This window comes from Pyricularia oryzae, chromosome 7 (genome assembly GCF_000002495.2).
Source record: "Pyricularia oryzae 70-15 chromosome 7, whole genome shotgun sequence".
Classification (NCBI taxonomy): Eukaryota; Fungi; Ascomycota; class Sordariomycetes; order Magnaporthales; family Pyriculariaceae; genus Pyricularia; species Pyricularia oryzae.
Window position 1 is genome coordinate 463,232 of NC_017854.1, and position 24,730 is coordinate 487,961.

Genomic DNA, 24,730 nt, shown 5'->3' on the forward strand with positions numbered 1-24,730 from the left:
GGTGGGAACCCACCCGCGGCGGACGCTGAACAGTTGAAGCCGCTGGCAGGGAGCTCCCTCCCATTAGGGTTCTCAGGCGGCACCCGTGCCCGTGACACGGCACTCGTGGGCGCCGAGGGGAACCCTGGGAAATGCAGGGACAGTTGGTTGTACTACCCCTCATAATGCCACATTCTTCTCCCTTCTAGTCAACCTCCTCGCAGCACTTGACCATCTCGCAGAGCGTCCGCACGAGCAAAGTGTCGACGGGGTCCGAGGCGCCGACCCTGCCGCCCTCGGGCGCGATGTCAATCTCGTCGTCGTTGGGACAGCAAGCGGAAGACGAAGGGGACGAGGACATGAGCATCATGGTCTTGATGAGGCGGACGATGCACGAGCCCAGGGCGTCCCTGAGCGGGCGCAGCGGCGCATGGTCGTCCTGCTCGGCCGCGCCGTCGTCTTCGCTGCGGGACTGCTTGCGCGGAATCTTTTGCGGGGACGAGGCGTTGCCGTTACTCGTCTTTTTGGGCCCGACGTCGACAATCTCCAGGTCCGTGGCGCTAACACGCACCAGAGATGCCCGCGTCGCCTCGGCCAGATGAGCATGGAAGGCGTCTGTGGCCCGTGGCGAGGACATTACCGTCGTGACCGGCCTGGCGATGCCAAGGACGTGGGCGGCCTTCTTTGGGACCTTGTGGTTTTGCTTGCTTGGTGAAGAGTTGCCGGTGGTGGTAGGGGTGGTGGAGGTGTTTGTGGTACTGCTACTGCTGCTGCTGCTGCTTTGAACTCGTGGCGCCGGAGCCGGGGAGAAATCGGCTATCGTCGCCGAGCGTGGGCTAGAGGCCCGAGACGGTTTGGGAGAGAAGCTCGCAGGGCCGCAGAACAGGACTATGTAGTTGTACACAACAATGTGCGCATAGAGCGCATCGCAGAGATAATCTGCCACACCCGGAAAGATGGACTTGAAGCGTGCAAAGTCCGGATGGGCCGGCGCGGGGCTACCGCGGCCAGCCTGGGTCTTGGATGACCGCCTGCCGGTGCGCGATGTATTGCTTTCTGTCGAGTACCGTGGCTGTTCACCGTGGTTGCTGCTGCTGTTGCCGCTGCTAGACGACATAAACGAGGCGGTCGACTTCATCGGCGACAACATGCTAGAGAAGCGCCAGCGGGAGAAGCCCGCCGATTGAGGTGGTGTTGGCGGGAGGGCTGGGTGAATAGGAGCGGAACCATCGAGGAGAAGCTTGCGGGCCTCGCTGGTTTCCGGAGAGTCAGGCCGCTTGATCTTCCGTGAGTATGTCCTGATGGTCTCGACGGATAGGCTGGAGCATAGCAACATGGTCTCTGGGAAAGAAGATGTGCACACCGTAAGCGTCTCGAGAACGTCCGGCGGAAGCGGAATGGGCGGTCCTTGCTGCAAATCTTGATGTGAACGCCAGACTGGTGATGGGAACTCCATATTGTTGATGTTGTTGTTGTTGTTGCTGTTGTTCGGCGAGCCTAGGCTTGTGTCTATATGTGACAGGGTGCGGACTACAGATGCTCTTCTGTTCGAGAGCAGGCTACCTTTCCCTGCTGCCGAGTCTTCAGTCCGCCTGCCGACAGAACTTGGTGTCTTCTTGATGCTCGATTGCAGTTCAGTCGTATTTTTCTTTGGGCTGGACTGCTCCTCGTTACCCCTCTCTGTAGATCGGGGCTGCTGAAGAGCAAAAAAGCGTCGTGTGCCTTGCCCATGTCCGCTAAGTGATGGCGATTTTTTGAATTTTCTGGCATTCTGAGAAATGCTTCCCTTTTTTTCCAAAGATAATTTGCCTCCCTCGCTGTCGGTTGAGTCGGTGTCCAGGTCTACCCAGCTCTTTTGGCGGAGGCGGTCATGATTCACCAAACTTTTTGAGGCGTCCGAGTTGCTCATAGACGACCTGTCGGAGGTGATTGCACCGTTCGTTATTACGGACTCTTGGCGAGGCCGCGTGGGAATTGATTCCATCTCAAATGAGGATCTCGATGATTCACTGCTTGTGGATGATGCCGGTTCTATGTCCTGTTCGAATAGCCACGTCGCCGGGTCAAGATTGGGGACCACGGCAGATAACTGGTGATTTTTTATGAGAAATGTTAGCTCTTAATATCACTGCTTCTTTTTATTGAAGCATTTATCCTCCCCCAGCAATGGTAGTAGTAGATAAAGAGTGGACTCAAGGCTAGGGATGCTTTCATGCATAGAAAGTACACTCCACCAAGGAAACATACTCTTTTAAGTTTAGGCAGTTGGTAGCAAGATGGGGGCCTATCTGATCTTGACATATCGGGGCAGTCGTCGTGTATTTCCGGTTCCTCGGCAAGTAGAGTTGGTTCTGGAGGACCTGATGAAATGTGCCTGGAGGTGAACATTGATGCCGAGTTCTTCAAGTCCTTGACCAGCAGCTCAGGAAAGTTGCGCCCCATTGCGTCGAATATAGCAAGATCCTGAAGAATGACTGTGTGGCGTGGTATGATGTAGCGTGAAGGTGTGATTGAGCAGCGAATTTCGTGTCCAGAGCAGTCGGGGCAGAAAACCACCTGCGTCGAATCCGGATATGATGGTTCTCGTGGTCTTCTTAATTCGGCGAGGGATGTCCGGTTCACATAGCACACCGAAAAGACTAGACCATTAGAACGAGGATGATGCGCAGCTCAATATAAAGACGGGTTCCTGCTGCGTTTGCTACAGCAGTTTATGTCTTGTGTAACGATAGCGACTTGAATGGCGTCGTCGCAGTATCGTCGAACTCGGGCCGGGTTGTAGGATTGAAGATTTGCGAGCGCCTCCCTCATGTTACTTCTCTCATGGGAATAGATCCGGGCATGGAGAAATCATTTATAATATTGGGATCCGATGTAGATAGTTTTGTGCTCCAGACATCTATCCACAAAAGTAAAAGTAAAAAAGGACAAGAAGAAGGCTTGCACGATGGGGTCTGACACGGCACACTCAGGCACGCGGCCAGTTTAACGCCCTGTGGCCCGTTGCTAGTCCACAGGACCACGGGAAACGGGGAACCTTTTTTTTTGTTCACTCTATTGTTTCTGTCTGCTCCCAGGAATACAAGCTGAGAGCAACTAAGGCGCTGCATCCTTGGGTTTTGTGCAGTGGCACGGCTGAGGAACGATTTCTGGTAGGGGTGCGGCCGCGGGCTGAGACACGTGTAGTGCAATGAGGTACGTCAATTAGGCACAGTTAGTATCAAGGAATCGAATTAGACCAAGAAATAAGATAAAGCCGCAAGGTCCGTGGCAGGCTTGTCAGAATTGCAACTTGTGTAAACTAGTAGGTGCTGGACGGCTTGACGCTAGCTAGGTAGGCCTGACAGCTAGACCCCGGACTAGACTAGATCTAGTAGGCCGTTGATCCAGCACGCCAATCCCCCGTCAGGGACAAAAATATCTGTGCCTGCCGCCAACATGTGGCCTTTTGCAACATGATCAAGCCAGCCGTGGGCAGCTAGAGGCGCCTCTGATTTGTCTTGAATCTTCAACCCAGCGCCCCTCACTCGGCCTCTGTGAAACGCGGAGAAGAGGGAGGGTGGCCTCATTGAGAACTCAAAGAGGTCCGAAACTCGGCAGACGGAGCTTGAAAGAGGTAGATTGCCTCACCTGGGGTGGTCTCGAGGACATGCCGAATAAGGTGGGCGGTTGCATGGCTGCTTGCATGATGAGGGTGCTTCAAGGTGGTAACCTGTACAACCCTAACTCAAGGTATTATGGTTGAGCTTAGGGTCGACCAGACGTACAGTGGGTGGGTGTTTAGGTTGCTTGTGGTTTCTGGGTAGCATCATCGGGTTGCCATTCGTACATCCTTTCATCCGTCCATGTGCTTTGTGTAGATAACGGAGGTAGCTGAGAACAGTAGGTAGGTACGTATGCTTGCAAGCTACCTAGATTGTCAGGTTACGCTGTACAATATGCTCATAGCTACACTGCCTAAGTGTGGCTATTCGTAAGAGCCGCAGGTGGGTACGTCACAGCCTCAATGGTTTCTGAGGCGGTGAAAAAGAAAGCCTTGACGATCTTAGCTAGAGCCAAAACTGTGGATAACTCTTGTTTGACTATGGGCACTTGTATCTCGGCCGCTCCAAGATCGCGAGACATAGATGCAGACGGTACGAGGCGCTAGGTGAGGTACCAGACCGATGTGGCAACTTGACCGAACAAAATGATCATAGACAGGCGGACAATGGAAACACGACTGAAAGTTTCTTTTTTTTTTTTTTTTTCTTCGTCAAGCTTTTGTAGAGAAAAAACGTCCGTCTGCCGTTTTGTGTGTTTTGTGAAGGTATCACAAGCCAAGGCAGGTGTGCTACACCATGCTACAGGCACACGAGAACGAGAACGAGGTCGAGTCTCAGTCGGAAGGGACCATGCAGGATGCATTGCACCCTTTACCTTATGCAGCTGGTGTGCCTTGCAGCACAATTGCGGCAGGTCCGTAAGGTATGGTACGGTACCGACGTAGTTTTAGTTGCTACCTAACTTAGGTAAGCAAGCTTTTGCTCTTGATGAGATGATCAGTCACCCCAGCCTTGTCTCTCCCACCTAATAATTTTTGGCTGCTGTTTCGGGGGTTTCGATCGGAAAAGCGAGAGGCGAAAAAAAAGTTTCAACTCTGAATCATCGCTATTCCGATGGGTAGTGGCGCTTGGCTGAGGTAGGTACCAACCACCCAGATCGTGGCTCTCGCGGCAAACCTCATTGTCGGGACTGTGAAAAGCAAAATGTCATTGGAAACTTGGCATGTCGAAGATATCCAAATAGTCGCTGGATCGACGGCGCGCCACGAAAAGACGAATCGAAACTATGATCCTTTGGTAGATGATATGTCGCAAAAACAAGAACAGAAAACCGTTCAGGTTGATAAAACGACCAAAGGGAATTTTTAAAGGAGTATTTGTCCGACATTGTGGCAATGGTTGCAGCTGGAAATGATGAATACCTAGGTAGTCTAGAATTGCTCTAGAGTCAAGAGGTAACACGAAGAAGGTGAAGGTCCCTCCTGGCGATCCAGCTTGTGGCTATGAGGCGTTACTGTATTGCGTGACTGAGGCTGGCTTTAGGTGGGTTGGTTGCAGAAAGATGTGGGTCCAAATTTGAGGTACAGTGCTTTGTACAGTATGTTGGCATGGATTCTGGCAAATCTAGAAAGGGAATTTTTTTCCTGGGAGAATCCACGTGAATCCCTTCCAAGCCGCAAATTGCAAACACCACCCAGGCTCTTCAACCCCTTCAAGCCTCTTGATCAGGGCAAGCTTTAGTAGCACCGGCCCGGAATCCGGCCGAATATTTCTCAAGCTATAACCGTTAATTCAATTGACCTTGAAAGGAGCCGGCTTTGTTTGTAACGGGGAAGAACCGGGTTGGAACAGAGTGACCCAGGAGAAGAAGAAAAAGAAGAGAAAAAAAAATCCCCCAAGCCCAAAATGCTGTCCGAAGAATTCGTTTCGTCCCTCTGTGGCGGTCCCCTATCAAGCAACACCAGTATTGCCAAGGATGTCGGGATCTACGTCCACACATTGAGTCCGGCATACTCAGTCAAGTCGGCCTTCAAGAAAAACTCTGCCGCACCAAACTGCGTTGCCGTCAACGGAAGTCACATTTTCGCCGCCCAGCATGAAAAGGCTGCCTTGCACGTTTACTCCAGGATACGCGGCAACCAGGAGGCATACGTCCCCTTCCCCGAGAGGATACGATGTGTGGCTTTGGCAGGCGATGTCCTGATTCTGGGTACAGCTGAGGGAAGGATAATGCTTTGGGAGGTGAGATTCATGGCCGTTATTTTTTTTTTCTCCTTCTTGTCTCTGCTCCTTTCCTCTCGTCCTATCCCCCCATCAACCCATCATGGCTAGAGTGTCTTAGATCCAAGCCACCCACTCCCGCTAACTTGGAAACACGACCCTAGTTCTGCACAGGGAGATTGGTCTCGACTCCAGCCTGTCACGTTCAACCGGTAACCTGTCTGGCTGTGACACCCCACTCGGTACTAAGTGGCTCGGACGATTCCAATGTGCACGTCTGGAGTCTTGCCCAGCTCTTGGAGCTTGATATCGTCGCCGAGCAAGCTCCTGAGCGAACGTTGTCGAACCACAGGGCAGCCATCACGGCTCTCGCAGCGAGTTCCGGTGCAGACGGCGGATCAGGCGCCACAGATTCAACGCTCTGCGTGTCGGCCAGCAAGGACAAGACCTGCGTCGTATGGAACTACCGCACCGGTCTTCCGCTGCGGACACTACTGTTCCCGGCCTCTCCTCTCTGCCTCTCTCTTGACCCCTGTACGAGGGCGTTGACCCTCGCAGCCGACGATGGCTCAGTCTATCTGGTCGAGCTGTTCGGCGAGCCTGCACTCTTGGGACCCCATGCCGCCGAGGCCGCATCCACCGTGGTGCAGGTGACTTCGCCCTTTGGCATGGCACCTCCAGAGGCGGGCCCGGCGTCGTGCCTGGCGACGAGTTACGATGGCACTGTTCTCCTGTCTGGACATGCAAAAGGTAAAATTCTTCAATGGAGCCTAGCAGACAACAGCCCACCTACAGAGCTAGCGGATCTCAATGCTGCCGTCAGCAACCTCGTGTTTGTTCCTCCACTGCCGTCATCAAATTTCGGTCAGTCGACGACAAAATCGCCAACCATCGTCAAACCTGCCGCCAATGCCGACAAGACTTATGCTTTCACGGCACATTTCAATGTCGATCTCGGCGATTCTACCGAGCCGAGCAGGTTTGACAAATTAATGAACACACCCGGATTCTCCGAGGATGTGCTCAAGCAAGCGATTCTCGCATTCCAGCAGCCATCCGCTACTGCAACACCGGCAGTAGCGGCCAATGGATCATCAGATGATAGAAATGAAGTGGAGGAGCTACGTCGTCAGAACGAAGAGCTGCTGCAAATAGTCAACGAGCAAAAAGCTCTTTACAAGCAAGTTCTGCAGCGACAAGCCGGGGCGCAGAGCTAGCGCCAGCTAGACCTTGAGACGAAAGATCAAGGCGAGCTCGAAGAAAAGATAAGACGCAGCTCGCCCAGCAATTAGATACAAAACACTGTTACTGGACGTCAACACCGATAGATGAGATACCCCCCGAAACCTGAAGGACTGAAACTTGAATCATTAGCCGCCAAGGACAAGACACATGGAAATGTTTACAAACTATAATATGACGACTAAAACCCCTGACCGGAAAGCTCAGGACTTTGATTGGAAAACAGAGCAAGGTTTATATCCGAGGGAATAGCGGTTCATCTGATATTTCACGGAAGCTGACTTGTGTCCCGTAGGCCTTGAAACATTGAATCGTCAGATCCAGGTCGACTCTATTCACTTTTTGTTTCTCGAGTGTTTCTGTACCGTTGACCAATCAGACACTCGGCCGCGTCCAAACTCTCTGCGTGCATCACCGGGCCTTCCATGTCCTCCACACCGGTCTTGTCCCATACGAGAAATTCATCCCTATGCCGAGGTTCCTGAGCTGATCTTGGGCTGACAAGAAGACGGAAGCTTGACCTTATCGTATATACTTATGAAATAAGCATGAACTGGCCCGGATGCTTGGGATTTGCTTATTTTTTTTAGGCCTCCCAAGACGAAATTTATTGGAATTTGTATCCTCATCACTGAACGCACCTATCCACGCAGCATCGAGTCACGATCTGCTCGTGATCCGTGTCGGGACTCGTAAGCAGCAAGTGCGCGACACGACACGATATCCATCATGATGGACATTACTAGGTCTTTGTTTATTGCAAAGGCCAACATGTTTGTTTATTCCTCACAAGCTGCAAGGTGCAGTGTTCATGTGGCCCAGTGAAACCTCGTTTCATCCCATATCTCGGCATAGTCATGAACACGGCTAGTCCAGCAGACGCGTCTACCCGCTTGAGGGATACCAAAGTGGTGAAAAGCGGCTCTGCAATAAAGACATCTGTCCACCCTCGGCAATGCAATGTTTGTTAGTTGGCATTCCCATACTGCCATTGCTCTTGAGACTTTGTTGAAGAATAGAGCGGACTTGAAGATCCATTCCTTTGCTTTGGGTCCGTGTGTTTTTTTAATCATTCGATCCTATCGTTTGCGTGTCAGCAATCCTTGAGCAGGAGTTGATACTTGACTACTCCTTCTTGTTTCCTCTTTTTTTTTCTGGCAAACGTCATTCTCAAACATGAGGCTGGACTCGGTGATCTGCATCCTCTCAGCCCTGGCGGCGGCAGCGGATGGCAGGTATCTATATCCTGGTCAGGACTCTACCAAAAAGGCCAGCGATCATATTACCGCTCCCGGGCCCGACCACATCCTCCACGAGGAGAGGAATCCCCTCACGGAGCGCACCTGGACGCGTTCCCGCCGGCTGTACAATGGGACGATCTTGCCCATGCGCATTGGCCTGGTGCAGCAGAACCTGCACCGCGCCGAGGAGTTCATGAACCGCGTCTCGCATCCCTCCAGCCCAGACTACGGCAAGCACTGGACGGCCGACGAAGTCGTCGAAGCCTTTGCGCCGAAGCAGGAGTCTGTCGATGCCGTCATGGACTGGCTCGCCGCGGAGGGCATCGAGCGCCACCGGGTCAGCCTGAGCCTGGCGAGGACGTGGGTCACGTTCAACGCCACTGCGGCAGAGGCCGAGATGCTCCTCAAGACGCGCTATCACGTCTTTACGCACTCGATCCACGGGCATTCACACGTCGCGTGCGACGGCTACCACGTCCCGCGACACGTGATGCAGCACGTCGACCTGATCACGCCCACGGTGCATTTTGACAGCCGCGTGGGCCAAGGCCGCCGCAACATCCGGACGGAGCTGGATCAAGATAACGTGACGGAGCTGAAGCGTCGTTCTGAAAAGTCTGCCGCCGAGGTTCTGGCCAACCGCCCGGGGCACCGGGGCCACGGTCTGCTCGGACAGCCCGGCGCCGGGGGGCCCAAAAAGGGCGCGGTGGTGGAGAACGCCATGCTGGACCTCAGCAACTGCGACCGCATGGTGACGCTCGACTGCCTCCGGGCGCTCTACTCGACGCCGCCGGGCGAGACGGCAGCGTCCAACAACACGCTGGGCATCGTCGAGTACACGCCACAGGCGTACCTGCAGTCGGACCTGGACATGTTCTTTGAGCAGTTTGAGCCGCGGCTCAAGGGCCAGCCGCCAATCATCACGCTGCTCGACAACGGCGTGGTGCAGCAGAAGAACAAGTCGTTCGGCTTCAACGGCGAGTCGGCGCTGGACCTCGAGTTCGCCATGGGGCTCGTCTACCCGCAAAAGGCCACGCTCTACCAGGTCGGCGACCTGAACCAGGCCGCGTCCTTCAACAACTTCCTCGAGGCCATCGACGGCACCTACTGCGACTTTGACGGCGGCAAGTCGGTCGACCCCAACGTGGACGCGCAGTACTCGCGCCGCGTGGCGTGCGGCACCACGACGCCGACCAACGTCATCAGCACCAGCTACGGCTACAACGAGGCCGACCTGGGCGTCAAGTACGAGCAGCGGCAGTGCGCCGAGTACATGAAGCTCGGCCTGCGCGGCGTGTCGATGCTCTTCTCGTCGGGCGACGCCGGGGTCGCCGGCAACGGCGGCCAGTGCATCGACGAGGCGACGGGCGCGTACAACGAGGGACACGACGGCTACTTCAACCCGTCCTTCCCCGCCTCGTGCCCCTGGGTCACGGCCGTGGGCGCCACCGCCATACTCAAGGGGTCGACCGTGCACACGCCCGAGAGCGCCTGCGAGAGGGTCATCTTTAGCGGCGGCGGCTTCAGCAACGTCTTCAAGATGCCCGACTACCAAAAGGAAGCGCTCGAGGGCTACTACAAGGACAATGCCCCGCCCTACGGCCAGGAGAGGTACAACAACTCCCGCGCCGTCAGGGGGTATCCCGACGTCAGCGCCAACGGGGCAAACTACGTGACTGCCGTGAATGGCAAGTTTACGCTGAGTTATGGAACTTCTGGTGAGTTTTTTTTTTTTTGTGTCTAATTGTCGATTGTTCGAAATTGGTTACTGATGCAATACATCACCACAGCATCCACGCCCGTGTTCGGCTCCATCCTAACGCTCATCAACGAGAAGCGCATCGAGGCGGGCAAGTCGCCGGTCGGATTCGTCAACCCCGTCCTGTACCAGCACCAAGAGGTGCTCAACGACATAACCAACGGCAAGAACCCGGGTTGCGGAACGGACGGGTTCAACGCCGTCTCAGGGTGGGATCCGGTCACGGGGCTGGGAACGCCAAATTATAAAAAGATGTTGGAAGTGTTTATGAAGCTGCCCTGAAAAGGGTGGCATTTTATGAATGAAGAATGAAAGAGGTTGCAAGGATATTCTAGATTTAGATGGCGTTGGAGGATTTTATTTGCAGCGGTCTTTCTTGCAACAAAATAAAGTAGTCCTAGAATCAATTGTTTTCTTTGCTGGATTCAGTGGGCGCACTTTTCTATTTGCATACCTACCCAAGGTACCTAGACTTCCTAGCCGCATTTCATATGTTTTTTGTCCCAATTTTTAGAACAAATCAATGGACAAGTCGATTGGTTGCGCTGAGCTGACACTGGCGAAAAATACCGCCAAGCGCCGAAGCAGATCGGAGCTTACAATATCCAGCCACGACGGCAGCTAAACAGGGGCCCCACGCTCCCCCATCGCTGTGTTTGTTCTATCTGCCTTCCCCCAGGCGACGATTTGATGTTTTATTTTAATAGCTCCAGCTTTGAGCACAGGTCCCGCCGGCACACGCACAAATCCATTTTTTAAGCATAGAGACTGCCAAAAAAAATTTCACCTAATCATGGACGTCAATAGCAATTCAAGCACTGCAGAGAGCAGTGGTCCAGTGGCCGATTCGTCGCCGCAGGTTGGCGGCCCGCGGGTCAACAACGCATGTGAGGCTTGCAGGGCGGCCAAGGTCAAGTGCACGGCGAGCAGCAGCCAGTTGGGCATTTGTCGGCGGTATGTATTTGAGGATGTTTACAATTTTCCTTCTCTCTTTGCCCGATCAGTTGTAGATTTTGTTTCTTTCTTTTTTTTTTTTTAAGAAAAAAAAAACTTACCCTTTTACCCTGCTGTAGATGCTACGAATCAAAGCGTGAGTGCGTCTTCAAGACCGGCCCGCGTACCAGGAGACCACGGCAGTCAAAGCTGTAAGTTTATCCCCCTTTTGCTAGTTTTCTTCTCTTGTTGCAAATATTCTCCCCTATGCTTCCACCATACTCGGGCGCCTGGGAATATAGTCAACTCATTCCTTGGCGGGTGTTATTGTCTACACCGGCTTAGTTTACTCACAAGACTCGATGATATCCCGTCTTCCGTCTATCCAACCATCATGCCTCTTGGCTCATATATAGCCCAACCACTCATCCCAAATACCCTGCCTACCTACTTACACTCCCACAAAAAAAGCAACCCAACAGCAACCCGCCCACAACCACCACCACCAGGCCCCTCCAAGACCTTCACCATCGACGTCAGCCTCGCCCAGGACGACGGACCCCTAAACTTCGACATGCTCCGCGACTCGCACGAGGCCATGGTCGACCGCCTCTTCCCACCAGACTCACCACCAGCAACCACCGCACCGACGTCGTCATCATCCGCATGCACCCGCGACTCGACCTGGTCCCCATGCTTTACAAACACCACCTCCAGCTCCGCAGCCGCCACCTCGCCCTCGTCGTCGTCGACCAGCAAGCCCGCCAGCACGGCAGCGTCGGCATGGTCGGGCCCGCTCCGCCGGCCGCAGTTCAACCTCGACAGCGCCAGCTCGCTGCTCGCCACCTTTCGCGACGACATGTCGCTCTTCTTCCCCGTCTTCTCGGTCCCGGACGGCGCGACCGTGCCGGACCTGGCCCGCGACAGGCCCTTTGTCCTGCTCGCCCTGCTCGCCGCCGCCAGCGGCTCCAGGACCGCACTGAGGGGCGGCGGGAGCCTGTACGACGAAGAGTTTCGCAAGATCCTGGGGCTCAAGTTCGTCGCCGGCGGGGAGAGGAGCGTGGAGCTGCTTGTTGGGTTGTTGGTCTATTCTGCTTGGTGAGTCTCTTTTTTTTTATGTTCTACTAATATTATGTGTTTATGTTTGTATATATGAGATAGAAGTGTAGAACTGAGGCGTGTAGAACAAGTTCAGAGAATCCTGTGTCAATCTTACCAGATGCGTCTCAGCAAAATCCGGTCCTTTTATACTGACCGCTAAACAATGTAAACACCAGGTATCCTGTCCACCTGCGGCCCCGAAACAAGCAGTCTGCACAGTATATCCGCATGGCCGTCGATTTGATACAGGATCTCGAGCTCGACCAGCCCGAGTACCTCGAGCAGCACCGGGACCAACCGCGCGAGGAGCTCCTCGAGGGCATCCGCGCATACGTTGCATGCTGCTATATAGTTCTGGCGTAAGCTTTTCCCCGTGTTTCTTTTTTTTTGCTCTGGAGCTTCCTAACATCACCAAACCTCCCAACTGATGCACCCACAAAAAAAACGACTTCTCATCGTCCGCGGTGGGGGGTCTACAAAACTAAAACTAACAACGGAATCATGAAATAAAGACGAACCCACATGTACAGTCGCCCCTTGAACCTCCCATACACCGCCTGGACGGCTACCTGCTGCGACATGCTGGAGCGCGAGGCCCTCACGCCCGGCGACCGCATCCTCCCCTGGCTCCTGCGTCACCAGCACCTCATGCTCGAGGTCGTCGGCCTGGCCAAGGACGAAGAGAAGGGCCTGCGCTCCCCGTACCAGGCCGCCACCATGCTGAGGGGGTTGGACATGCAGTTTGCAGAGTACGGCGCGCGCATGCCGGAGGAGGTCGCCAACACCCGTACGTAGCTGCCGCGTTTGATCTCCTTTTTTCTGTCTCACAATTACTCTTCATTTATGACATAAAAAAAAGCTAACCCATATCCCCAAAAACTGACAAGTCGTCATGAGATTCACCACCCTCACGACGCAGATCCAGCTCCTGACCCCACACCTCTGGAAGACCTCCAACATGACGCGGTCGCCGCGCGTGGACCCTTTCCAGGACGCGTCGCGCATGCAGCTTGCGCTCCCGCACATGGCCGCCGCGCTGTCCTTCATGGGCGAGACGCTGCTCGGCGGCCGGCAGCTCACCAACATCTGCAACGTCGAATGGGGCCGCTTCGTCCTGCTCTCCATCGTCGCCTTTACCTTCTCCTTTGACATGCCCACCTGCCCTAGCTGGGACGCCACACTGGCGCGGTCGCAGATAGACCTCGGCTCGCTGTTGGATCGGCTCACCGACAAGGCGCAGATGCGGGTGGACGACAAGTCTCGCGGCGACGGGACTGTTGAGGATGACGACATGACCATCGTCGGGGCAAGTCGTGTCGTTTTTGGCGTCGTCAAAGCAAAGTTCGACAAGAGGATGGCGGCCGTGCAGCGGCAGCGGCAGCAGCAACAGTCTTCCATTGCGACGGGGATATGGTCTCTGTTCGGCAGTGGCGGTGGCAGCGGAGATGCTCACCCAAAAATACCGCACGACAAATCGACCAGGGGTTGCCCAATGTTTGATGGTTCGTTGGATAACTACATCCCGGTGTGGGACGAGGCCTTCACCGATCAGACAAGCTTTGGGGCAAGTGTTGCCCCAGTCAATGCGACTGGCGGGTTTGCAGAGGCGTTTGGTGACATTGATCTAGACAGCGGTATGGACGGGGCAGAGTTCCAGCCGGCTCATGACCTTTGGGCCACCATGACCATGGGGTGGGCGGAGAGCGAATTGGCAGGGCACATTCAGCCTGCTGATGGTGCGGAAATCAGTTGAGGGCTGCCCCCAATATGTGGATCGAATGCCGTTGGTATCATTTCGAAAGATCCGAATTCTTTTGTCGCGAAAAAGCCCAGAGACGCCAGAAAGAAACAAGTTGCATCTTAGCCTAGTGGTTTTCTCCCGTAGACCAAAACACTAGAAAAATAAACGGCAGGCATTAGTATTCCAATAGAAGAAAAAAATAAGGAGTATAAAGCTCGGAACAAGACTGACCCCTCAGAATAAGAATGGATACTTGTATCCTTCATGTCCCGCTTCACATCCTCGAGAAAGACCTTGAGATCATCAACATCCCAGCCCAAAACCCTCGTAAATAGCGCCATGCTGATGGCCTCGATCCCCTGCAGCATGTCGTGCTGCAGCCACAGGCTCAGGTACTTGACCCGACGACCTTTGGCCCAGGGGTTGAGGGGGAGCTGCTCCTTGATCTCGACGACGTCCGCGAACCCGAGCTCGCGCATCCACTGGGCGTAGTGGACCGCATTGTCCCAGCGCCGCCCGATGCGGCCGCTCGCCTCCATCGCGAGGTCGTTCCAGCGCGCCAAGGCGCAGCCCTCGGGCGGCGGCGTCAGGAACTTGAAGGGCATGATGGGGTCGCGCATCTGCAGCCAGCCGCCGGGCGCGAGGCTGGACATGGCCGACTCCATGACGGCGCGTGGGGAACGGAAGCACGTCACGACGGCGCGCATGTGGATAAAGTCAAAGGGGACCGAAAAGTCCCACTCGTCCTCGGCATCGCAGATCTGGAAGGAGCAATTCGGTGGGACGTATGTGGGTTGGATGGGCGAGAGGTCAGTGCCCACGACGTTGGAGCCGGGGTTTTCTTGAGCTAAGTCGATATGGAAATGCTGTCAGAGATCGGCTGGCTTTGTTTGGTCTAGGGGCTCGACCCCCGCACATACCAAACTCGATGGCCCATATTCCTGTCCCTGTTGCTACGTCCAGTACGTTGCGTGGATTTTCTACTGGAGCTTGGTAGAGTTTGCCCTCTAAAGACAGTTTGTAAACCTGATGCTGGAAGTCTACTCGTTACCGTGACATATTAGCTTAGGAAATTCCGAGTAGCTTGGGCTCATCATGGCACCAGAGACCCACCAAGACGATCTTGCTCTGGCTATGTTGAACAGACAATAAATGTGTAGGGCGTTAGCTGGTTTTACTACCGCTCGCCTTGGGGATCATGGTTGCATAATACCTCGTCGTTAGGCAGCGGGTATTCTGTCAAAAGTAAACATTCTTTAGAACTAGCACCTAGAACTCCACACGCACAGGCTAAGGTGGTTCATGGTGTCCATTTTCGGTTACTTACTGCCCTCTTTGAACTTGTGATAAGTCCGACCGTTTTCTACAACGTGCTCGTATAGACTTGAACTCAGACTTTGCGTGGATGACCTTGATTTGATGTAAGCAGAAAAGAGGCATATCAAGTCAGCACTTCCTTGCCGCAATGTTTTATTTGATGGTACCCCGTAGTAGGTTTGTACAACGGATGGATGGGCATACACGAAGCTCATACCCCCTACCGCCGAGTCCATTTCCCATTCCGCCTGATCAAAAGTTATCACCTACGTTAGTACCAGGAGGCAACTAAAACTCATTTGAGCATAAGATTGGATCCATAGATGCACTTACACTATCAACCTCAAGAGCATCCTCGTCGTCATCGTCGGCAATGTCGACCACATTGGGACTAGTATCTATGTTTGAGAAGAGGTCCTCAACTGTTCGGTTATCCTCTTGCTGCATAGTGCGTGCAATGACTTATTTTCGTCCAATGATCGAATTGGATCTAGCGTAACTGTATTCTCCTTGGCTTTCTGTTTAAATGGTTTCGAGACTCAACAGGCCCCTTGGGATTCTTTTTGACTGCAGAAATCAGATGACAAGCGTTAACTGTGGATAGACCAGCAGAGAGAGAATCGACCAAAGCAACAAAGATGGGGGTCATCATCTATTACAAAATGGTCAAACACAAGAAGAGATGAGCCAGCCATTGAAGTCATGACGAGGTAAAATTAATAATCCGACGCAGGTCGATCTGTACCCCATCGACCTCCAACCGGAACGTGCCGGCGGTGCAAATTAGCAAGGGAAAACCATGCAGTGAGATCGATACCCGCTCATAGACAACTCGAAGCGAAGAGCGAAAACCAGAGAGGCAAGCGAAGACAAGATTGTGGGGTAAAAAGAGAGAGAGAGAAAAAAAAAAAAAACAGTCACACGCATAAATGGATATGCATCTCCAAACCGGTATACTACCAGAAAGGGCATCGAGAATGAGGGACAAAAAAATCGAATGATATGCCGATAACGTTGCCCACACAGGGCCCAAACGAACCACTTTGCCCAGACGCGGTTCATCCGGGCTCGTTAGCGGTAACAGTTAAAACGGGCAAATAATCCATATCCCAGACAGGGCCCTCCGTCCAATGACCTGGGGTTGTTGGGTAGGCCTCGTTCGGCTACGCGGTAGGTTTGCAGGAAGGGAATGACAAGATCCTTGCATGCATGTGCTGTGTGGGTGGCTCAGCCTTCCTGACCAGGAGCTTTTCATAAACGGTACCCATCTCGATGAGGTATGTTGACGGACGGGGTTTTGGGGCCGCCGGGAGATCAAAAGGAATACCGGTAAGCGCTGCAGGATCCTGCGGGGTCTTTTTCTTGTCTTTCCTGTTCGTAACCTTGGGGCACTTCGTATGTCCCTACAGGAGGGGTCGCGGTGCATTGGGTGAGATGTTTGACGGCATTCATGGCACCTGCCTGCACTGAACTTCAAAAAATTACACTTTGGTTGAGTGAGACTGCCAAAATTCTCAACTTGCCCAACGTTATTGCGGGCCCATACGCACGCGGTACAGTAGATAGGCGGAGCGGATCCCTTCCACCTCGTACGAAGTACACAGAGGTGCTGTATCATAATTTTCGGGGGCCTGTCTTGATGTGGAAAGCGGGACCGGGGAGATTGAAGAAAGTGCCCTAAACCTTCTGGTTCCAAGTTTTTCAGTTGCTGCTCCGTTCCTTTACAGAAGACCGTAGTACAATAGTTGGTTTCAAACCAAACCTGGCAATTAATTGGTCACGAATCCAATCCCCGCTAAAAAAAAGAGGTAACGGCAACAACATCGTCACACTCCCGCTTTCAGACAGACCCTTGAAGCCATGTGACGGAGGTGCATCCAAACTCTACAGTACTGACAGCATGTACGATTCGACTTAAATTTCCATCACGCATGCCCGTGCGCCGCGCTCGCGGTACATGGGATCGACACCCAAAAGACACCAGACGTGCCTCTGTCTATAACTGATGATAATCTCTTGTTAATTCTACCATCACAATCACAGAACGACGATCAAGCCTAACTTGTGACTAATAAGATTTACATTTCAACCAAACATCAACATTCCGCAATTCCTACGGCTAATTGAAAAGTAGCGGCACAGCGGGAAAAGCATGTCGATGAAGCCAAGTCACTCCACAAGCAAGGGAAGCTAGTTGTCGGACATTTTGTGGTATTTTCTCCAAAAAGTAAAACCATGTACCGGTATTCTTAACTTACTACTTACCATTCGCGGGCCCAGTAGGGCTGCATCGGTAATTGTGAGTGCCAAGACCCTCCCTCAGTTCAAAATGATCAGCAAAATACCGTAGGGAAGTATGCTCGATTTGTTTGTCATCAAAAGCTTCCAAAAGACTTGCACATCTGGTTCTTGTGCCCCTCAAGCCGAACCTTCAAGGGGGCCCTTTCGGGCTGACGAATATCCAAGCTTTTACCTTTACCCGACCCTGCATCAATAACATAACATCTTTTCGCCCTCCTTCCCTGTAGGTCGATTACCACCAATCAACGTTGAACCTAGTTTGCCGGCACCTTAACCTCGGTGATTGTTGCGCGCCTTTTTTTTATCAGACCAGATTCTTCAAGGGCCACTTCGTATTTGAACTATAATTCCCTTGTCATCTTAACCCATATCCACCAAAAGCCTACCACGTAGAGGGGAGGGGTCCCCAACTCAGGGGATAGTATGCGCACATGCCTGCGGGGGCCTTGACCAACCATGCCAAAACCCTCGGCACTTTGCGAGTTTGAACTTTGATGTCATCGCAAGGTCGATAGAACCTCTTGATGAGAAAAAAAAAGGGGGTAGGATTCCTCGGCAACACTTGCCTGGATGACGAAAACCTAATAGGGGTGAGAAATCTCGAAGGTACTTGTAGATAAGCATTTGATAAAGACAAACTTTGTTCCTCGGCGTCCCTTGTCTTTCTTCGGACATTTACGGAATGTACGTGGTAAAGCCACGAAGGAGAAAAAAAAAGGAAGGAAAAAAAAGAAAGAAAAAACTCTCACACTCGCGATCACTTCCCTGGCAGTATGTGTCACGTCGTCAGAAAAAACAAGGCAAGGTTGACATCCTTGTTTGCTCCCTAATTAGCATGCGAGATTTTTCTCTCTTTCATACGGAATATACGATCCTGGCCATCCAACAGCCTGCATATTGATGAATGGATGGGATAGATGGATGCCTGCTATTACTGGTACAATAGGTACTTGTGACTTTGTTCCTCTCCCCTCTTCCGAGTTCCCAATTGGATCCCTTGGGCCTGACCTCCCTCCATCCCATCTATCACCTTTTTTTGGACAGCACTAGGTCAGGTCTAGTTCCCGCAGCCACTAGTGAGCCGTGGTGCAATGTGAGCTGTCACATGTCTTACCTTCCCTTCGTTGGCACGCACAACAAAATAAGCTGAGGGTGGGAAGAAAAAGAATTCCAACGGTAGGAAAGAGACAAGAGAAAAAGAAACTTAAAAGTTCCTTCCTAGTCAGACTAGCGCGCGGCTTGTACCGCGAATCAAAATCTCACCCGCTCCTGAATAAAATTCTGACTTTGTTCATTCATCCATCATCCTACCAGCAATAAACAAAATTGCGATTTGTGACAGAAAAGAAAAGATGCTCAGGGCCAAAACGAGAGGGGTGGCGAAGGTTGTAGGTTGTTGAGTGGTGCGGTTTTTTTTTTTCTCTCATTCTTTCTGTCTCCCTACCCCTTTCTCTTTCTCTCTCGTCCCTCTTCAAATATACCTACATAAATTGACCGTTGAGGCTGTGCCGCAAGCAGGTGTTCACACCCGTTGGCAGAAGCGGAAATGTCGGTGTGTGAGAAACAAAACACCTCCGTAAAAGAGGAAAACCTTAAACCTTTTCCTTGCTTTCTGGAACGGAACAATACATGCCTTGCTTTGGCGCAGGGGACCTTCTTCGCCCTGCCTACTTAGCGTATTCTCGTATCAACGTATTTTTTTTCATAAATCCCCGGTCAGCCACGCAAACCACGGCAGGCAACGAGGGGGGCGTATGGTGTTATCGGCTTGCGACTTTCTGTCGTCTTTTACGAGACAGGTAAAGAGGACAGAAGTAAAAGAAACAGAAAGCAATAAATCCCAGAATACCAGGCCACGGGGACAGATAAAATGATATGGAAAGATCGAGTGAGCGAAAAAGCAACCACTAGTTCTAGAGCTAAAGGAAAAAAAAGATCAGAAACCCTGCATGGCCCACGCACATGCCGGACACCAACGCTACTGGGGTTGATCTCTGGGGTGCCCCCCTCAGCATTCAAGGCATTGTGTAATAATTCGTACTGTATCTTACATGAGCCTGGAAGAGAGGTTCAACGAGAAAAAAGGAAAAGAATAGAAAACAAAAACAACTTCCGGGCTTTCCCTTGTGTACTTATCTAAACTTTACTTATGGGTTGAGGAACCCGATGAGTTCGGCTCATGCCCCTCGAAAACCTGAGGCGACTATCTCAATGGAAAAAAAAGTTGCTTCAACTTTCTTAGTATGTCTAATAATGAGACTTTCCTCCTTGCAGCAGCAATCTCTCACCTGGAGCCACTGGTAACGCAATTTTTGGGGTACAAACAAATTTGCATACCAGGTATTATTCCATCCTTGCCGTATAAGCGGCCGTATGAATCATTTGATGTCTATGAAGGAAAGGAAACAAAAAGAAAGATGTAAATTTTTGAACGACCCAAGGTTTGCTACCAACAAAACACCTCCCTATCCGTGAAAAAAAATCAGATGACTAGCAAAAAGCAACATATATCTTTATGTATGCAAAACACGTAATATGTGGAGAAAGAGTTGACATGAGAATACAACAAGTATGAGATCGACAGTATGATAGAAACAATTTTTTTTGAAAAAAAAAATCGCCCATTGAGCACCTCAACAATTGTGGCTAAGACATGTTTTGGAGTTGGGCCGAGTTTCCCACAGGTTAGACCGAGTTGGCGAGATGAGAGAAAAAACCACCATAAACCTCTTGTTCGTATAAGTCGAAAAGGGTAGAGAGGAGAAAAAGAAGCAAGTCCAAGACCTTTCCTACCCTATAGGTACTACCACGGAGTACCGTGTTCTCCAAGTGACTACCTGCGTCGGCGAGGACCTGACCCTGCTGTCGTCAATCTCGCCTTGCCCAAAATTCCAAAAATAAAATAGCAGGCAAACCACTCCGTGGAATCATATCCCGCTGCGGCAGGCACAGATATAAAAAAGGAAAAAAAGACAAAACATCCAAATATATTTCGTGACACAAGTCCAAATCGATCCCTCGCAGGTCGATCGGACAATTTTTCAATTTTTCCTTGCGTAGCTTGTAACTCGGCCGACTAGCATGTTGGGCGACGGGACGGATGTGTACCGACGTAAACGATGAATCGCTCGCCCGTCAAGCCCCTGGGATCCGTACTGATATCTTGACCCCACCTCCCCCTTGAACTCTATTCCGGTGATTAAAATCAAAGACAAGATCCATCAGGGTCTTGCTAGTGTGCAGACGAGCAAAAGAAAAGACATGTACGGGACGCTCGAGTACGTGCTGAATAAAGTGTTTATAGTGCTAGTAGGGAATGTGTAGTAGAGGACCCTGATGAGGGGCAAGAAACATCAGAAACCTCGCGCCGTGCTTGCTATGGAAACTTTGCAGTGCTGGATACAGAAATCAACGCAACGCCGTTAGACTCCGAGCTAGTGACAGATGGTAACAGTGCATTCGAAGCTTGCTTCTCCGCTTCTCTGCAATTGTGCTGTGTAGTGAACGTCGAACCCAACAGCCAAACAAACAAAACAACCAATCCCGTGCTTTAGGCCTTGCCTCCCTGTCCCGAAAACTCCATCCGGAACGTCAAATCGCGATGGGGGAATCATGCTTAAGGAGTAGTGTTAAGGTTTTCCACCGCTGCCGTGTAAATGATGACCAATGATGCAGAAACCCGACAGAAGACAGATGACCCCAAACTCGCTGTGCCAAAAAGAAAAATGAGAAAAACAAAAGGATAACAAAGATATGTGGACAGAACCCATGCAATGCCGAGTGAGGAAAAAAAAGAACAAAATAACAGAGAAAACACTGAAAGATGTGAAAAAAATTGCCCTTGGCGTATGATGCTTTTAAACTTCTTTTTCCCTGAATGCATCCGCATAGCAGCACAAATAATAGTAGAACCGATGTGTATCAAACAGTGTAGTGAAAAATGGACAAAAACCGATGCTGTATGTGAGAAAACTCTATTCCAGGAAGCCCAATCTATTTTCCCATCATGAAAGAAGGAAAGCTGCTAGAGCCGCCAGTGACTGGCGTTGGACCACCCGCCATCATGGTGTTGCCATAATTAGGGGTGTTCCAGATGTTGCTTGGCGGCGAGAACTGAGCAGCTGACGAAGGTGTGTTGTTCAAAGAGCCAGTCATCATGGAACCACTCGAACCCGAAGATGTAACGGGCGAAAATGTGGACAAGGAACGGCTGGTGCCCATACCACCCAGACCAGGTGGTGCAGACAATCCAGGCGGCGGTCCGTTTGCTGTGGCGAAATTGCCGACCCCATTGCCATTCATCATACTGTTCATTGAGGATAGAGGGCTGGTAACGCCGGCGCCGACAGGGTTTTGACCCGACCGGACTCCCAGAGGGTTTTTAGAGAAGCTGAGCCTGATGCCGCCCTTGACACTGTTGTGCAACATGTGACCGTACAGTTCATGTAGAGCCTTCGTCGCGAAGGATACGTCTTCAAATTCAACAAAGCACATGGGCCCATTTTGCTTAGTGCGGAAACACAGGCGCTTGTAACCACGCTGCTTGGAGAATGTGGCCTTGAGCTCCTCCTCCGAAGTGTCAATCGGCAGATTCCCAACATAGAGGGTGTTGCAGGGTGGATTCTGATCTGCAGGGTTGACAGGGGGGAAACTGTGGCCCGGGAATCTATGGCCCCCGAGATATCCCATTGTGGGAGTACCCGCCCCATTCAACATGGTGGGTGACATGGTATTTGTATGTGCCGACAACTGGCCAACGGGCGAAGGGCCGTATGGTGCCATCGGGTGGCCATTGGTGTTAAGTGACAGGCCGGCCATGCGCGAGATTGGAAGCTGCGGGGCTGTTGCCCGTCGTGCTTGTGTCGCCATGGCACCATTTTCAGCATACGCAAGGGGGTCTTTGAGAAGTTCTCCGGTCTCATCGTCATCTGCGGCGTCATTGATGAGGGACTTGCCCGACATGCGCGTGCGTTGGTCGGTTAGGTGGTTGCCAATGGGCGACTGAGGGGAAAATATGTTCTGGAAGTGATTGCTGGTATCCGAGCCAGACATTTCATTCCCATAAGCACCACTGATTGGGGGCGACATGGCTTCGACCGATCCGAAGGATCCTGCGCCGTTAAATCGCGACGGCTGGCGGGATGAAGTAGCTGATGAAGTGGCCGAGGATGATGCGGATGTAGGCGCGTCGCCGTTCGTGTATCTCCTGCCGTTCTGGGAGTTCCCGCCGAGAATCTCAACCATTAGCTCGGCGTCATTGGATATGTTAGACTTTCCATCGAGCATGCTCTTGATGTTTTGCGCTCCAGCAGGAGTCTTGACCTTGACCAAAGCACTGCGAAAACCAGGGTCTTCAGAGTGTTCTGCCGGCAGCACATCCACGTCCACTAGTTCCTCGCAGAAAACCAGCATCAAGCGTATGGACTCTTTCGACGTGTTGAGGGGTAAGCGTCTAATGAGGACCGAAGTTGTCGAGGGCGCTGCGTTGTTAAAAGGTGTGCCTACGGCGAAGGATGGTTGATCGCGCTCAAAGGCGTTGACTGTAGTACCAGCGGACATGGTCGCAAAGCTAGACTGCGAAGTCATCGACGGTCGAAAGGAAGGCGGCTGAGCGAGAAAAGGTGAGGCTGCCATTGCATTCTTCGTCGCGCCAGCCGATGCACCCGTGGGGCTTGAGCGGAGTGGGCGGACGTGATTTGGGGCGAACGCGGAATGCGCCGCCAGCGGTGTCGATGATGGCAGAAGTGGCTCTGGCGCAGGCGATGCTGTGGACGATGCCCTCGAGGGCGATTTCGAAGACGAGACTGAAATCGTGTCGGATGTTTGTCGACACTGCTGTGGTGTAGTGTGATCTTCGCTCATGCCTCGAGAGGGTGGTTTCGGTACATGCAATAAAGTAGCCTCAAGAGAGCTTTTGTGGTTGGGGGGAGGACAAGACTTGAGCAAATCGATGACGATCGCGCGACCTCAAATTATCTTGCGAAAAGCCTCGATGTGCGACCAGTCACTCTAGAGCTGGTTGAGTCGGCTCAATCGAGTCAAGCTAAGTCAGGTTTGACCAACAGGACCCCAGAAATAATTCGGGGAAGACAGGCGTTTCGGTCAGCGATTAGCAGGGACGAAAGTGGAGAGGAAGGCTTGGTAAATTGATTGATTGTTGTTGCTGAGAAATGTGATGGGTCGAGAAAAGTCGGGTCGCGCGCCTATGTTGCGACGTAAGAATGCGTGCGCAGTGCAGTTGCAGGTGCAGTTGTATGTAGGAATTGAACGATGCGTCAGTGTGTGATGGCTGTGGAGTGCGGTGCGTCTTGGTCTTGGCCCAAAATCAGGCGAAAGGTGAGAAACGGGCTTTCAGAAAACGATCTGCTTGGCCGATTGTTGCTGTACGGCGAAGAGAAAGCTGCTAATCTGATGCCGGGCTGTCAGCGCGGAAAGGAATGCAGCCAGGCGAGCGGCCGATGGAAAAAAAAATAAAATCAAATATGATTGATGAGGAAAACCAAGGGGGGTGAGGTGAAAAAAAGTTGGGAGGGAGGGGGGAGATCGCCCTGCTTTGTGCGTGTGAGAGAGGGCGGCTTGTCGCAGATTTTGGGGGTGACGATGGGTAAGGTTGAGGTTAGGCAGGAGCCTGGTAGGGTACCTAGGCTAGCTTGGTACCTTGATCAAAGTACCTTACCTTGTCTCGCCCAATCCAATCCCCAGCCCGCCCCCGTACGGGCAGCTTCCAAGTTCAGAAGAACGTTCGAACCCGCCCACGGGCATCAAAAGGCAGACCCCCCGGGGATAAAAAGGCAAATTAAAACGATAAAAAAGAACTTGAGCACCGAAACATGTCAGTTTCGATTGGGCTACGGTATTTGGACCGTTACAGCGGCCATGGCGCTCTTTATTTTATTGGCCATCTTCAAACTTTACAGGTCCCGTCCAGCATTGTCAAAAAGGCAAACTGCAACAACAGGCAAAAAGAGTAGCATTGTCAGATTGTTTCGTCTTCGGAAAGGAAAGTCTGCTGAGGTGTGTGTGGAATTTTTAAATTTTTTTAATATTATTATTTATATTATTACTATTTTATTCTTTGAATCTTCTGGCTGGGATGTAGCCGGGGAGCTTTTCAAGTCAAGGTGGTCGGTCCACGCCTGGGTGTGGTGCCGGTACCCTTCTCTCACTGCCAGATAAACGGGCTTGACGGCTACATACTGTATGGTACAGTGAGTAATAAAGCAAACAGTGGAGGTCGCGGCGAGGGCGTGAAGCCAATCACTATAGGTCCTTGGGTACATCATCTCTTCGTCGTATCAAAGACATTCATTCATATCTTATACTCGTACGTTTTGTAAAAGCCGGCGACGAA

The 24,730-nt window shown here is 52.0% G+C and overlaps 6 protein-coding genes across 6 annotated transcripts; 3 read left to right on the forward strand and 3 right to left on the reverse strand.

The window, feature by feature from the left end:
* Window positions 1-6: 6 nt before the first annotated feature.
* On the reverse strand, window positions 7-5,003 carry MGG_03058 (uncharacterized protein). Its single transcript, XM_003720575.1, has 2 exons — window positions 2,227-5,003; window positions 7-2,068 (listed from the first exon to the last, which is right to left on the reverse strand). Exons 1-2 carry the CDS (start codon window positions 2,419-2,421, stop codon window positions 185-187), a joined length of 2,079 nt encoding a protein of 692 aa, XP_003720623.1. The 5' UTR covers window positions 2,422-5,003; the 3' UTR covers window positions 7-184.
* A 426-nt stretch (window positions 5,004-5,429) lies between these two features.
* Window positions 5,430-6,961, forward strand: MGG_03057 (WD repeat-containing protein; the record flags this gene model as incomplete). Its single annotated transcript, XM_003720576.1, has 2 exons — window positions 5,430-5,765; window positions 5,909-6,961. 2 exons carry the CDS (start codon window positions 5,430-5,432, stop codon window positions 6,959-6,961), a joined length of 1,389 nt encoding a protein of 462 aa, XP_003720624.1.
* A 1,201-nt stretch (window positions 6,962-8,162) lies between these two features.
* On the forward strand, window positions 8,163-10,489 carry MGG_03056 (aorsin; the record flags this gene model as incomplete). Its single annotated transcript, XM_003720577.1, has 2 exons — window positions 8,163-9,945; window positions 10,018-10,489. 2 exons carry the CDS (start codon window positions 8,163-8,165, stop codon window positions 10,266-10,268), a joined length of 2,034 nt encoding a protein of 677 aa, XP_003720625.1. The 3' UTR covers window positions 10,269-10,489.
* A 182-nt stretch (window positions 10,490-10,671) lies between these two features.
* On the forward strand, window positions 10,672-13,981 carry MGG_03055 (uncharacterized protein). Its single transcript, XM_003720578.1, has 6 exons — window positions 10,672-10,940; window positions 11,060-11,131; window positions 11,391-12,017; window positions 12,197-12,379; window positions 12,533-12,807; window positions 12,908-13,981. Exons 1-6 carry the CDS (start codon window positions 10,780-10,782, stop codon window positions 13,771-13,773), a joined length of 2,184 nt encoding a protein of 727 aa, XP_003720626.1. The 5' UTR covers window positions 10,672-10,779; the 3' UTR covers window positions 13,774-13,981.
* Window positions 11,944-15,955, reverse strand: MGG_03054 (uncharacterized protein). Its single transcript, XM_003720579.1, has 8 exons — window positions 15,412-15,955; window positions 15,283-15,326; window positions 15,089-15,171; window positions 14,975-14,997; window positions 14,875-14,893; window positions 14,682-14,801; window positions 13,993-14,608; window positions 11,944-13,914 (listed from the first exon to the last, which is right to left on the reverse strand). Exons 1-8 carry the CDS (start codon window positions 15,523-15,525, stop codon window positions 13,881-13,883), a joined length of 1,053 nt encoding a protein of 350 aa, XP_003720627.1. The 5' UTR covers window positions 15,526-15,955; the 3' UTR covers window positions 11,944-13,880.
* A 4,056-nt stretch (window positions 15,956-20,011) lies between these two features.
* Window positions 20,012-23,955, reverse strand: MGG_03053 (RNA binding protein). The gene has a single exon (XM_003720580.1). The coding sequence runs from the start codon at window positions 23,239-23,241 to the stop codon at window positions 21,373-21,375; it is 1,869 nt and encodes a 622-aa protein (XP_003720628.1). The 5' UTR covers window positions 23,242-23,955; the 3' UTR covers window positions 20,012-21,372.
* Between the last annotated feature and the right edge of the window lie 775 nt (window positions 23,956-24,730).

What these genes read in the sequence shown, in the direction of transcription:
- MGG_03058 (XM_003720575.1), bottom strand. Translation starts at nt 2,421, where the DNA reads ATGGGGCGCAACTTTCCTGAGCTGCTGGTCAAGGACTTGAAGAACTCG. An exon ending in AACTGCCTAAACTTAAAAGA is followed by an intron (nt 2,069 to 2,226) that starts GTATGTTTCCTT and finishes AAAAATCACCAG; the next exon opens with TTATCTGCCGTGGTCCCCAA.
- MGG_03055 (XM_003720578.1), top strand. Translation starts at nt 10,780, where the DNA reads ATGGACGTCAATAGCAATTCAAGCACTGCAGAGAGCAGTGGTCCAGTG. An exon ending in CAGTTGGGCATTTGTCGGCG is followed by an intron (nt 10,941 to 11,059) that starts GTATGTATTTGA and finishes ACCCTGCTGTAG; the next exon opens with ATGCTACGAATCAAAGCGTG. An exon ending in TGCTGCTATATAGTTCTGGC is followed by an intron (nt 12,380 to 12,532) that starts GTAAGCTTTTCC and finishes CATGAAATAAAG; the next exon opens with ACGAACCCACATGTACAGTC.
- MGG_03053 (XM_003720580.1), bottom strand. Translation starts at nt 23,241, where the DNA reads ATGAGCGAAGATCACACTACACCACAGCAGTGTCGACAAACATCCGAC.
- MGG_03054 (XM_003720579.1), bottom strand. Translation starts at nt 15,525, where the DNA reads ATGCAGCAAGAGGATAACCGAACAGTTGAGGACCTCTTCTCAAACATA. An exon ending in AATATGGGCCATCGAGTTTG is followed by an intron (nt 14,609 to 14,681) that starts GTATGTGCGGGG and finishes ATATCGACTTAG; the next exon opens with CTCAAGAAAACCCCGGCTCC. An exon ending in ATCCATTCTTATTCTGAGGG is followed by an intron (nt 13,915 to 13,992) that starts GTCAGTCTTGTT and finishes TTATTTTTCTAG; the next exon opens with TGTTTTGGTCTACGGGAGAA.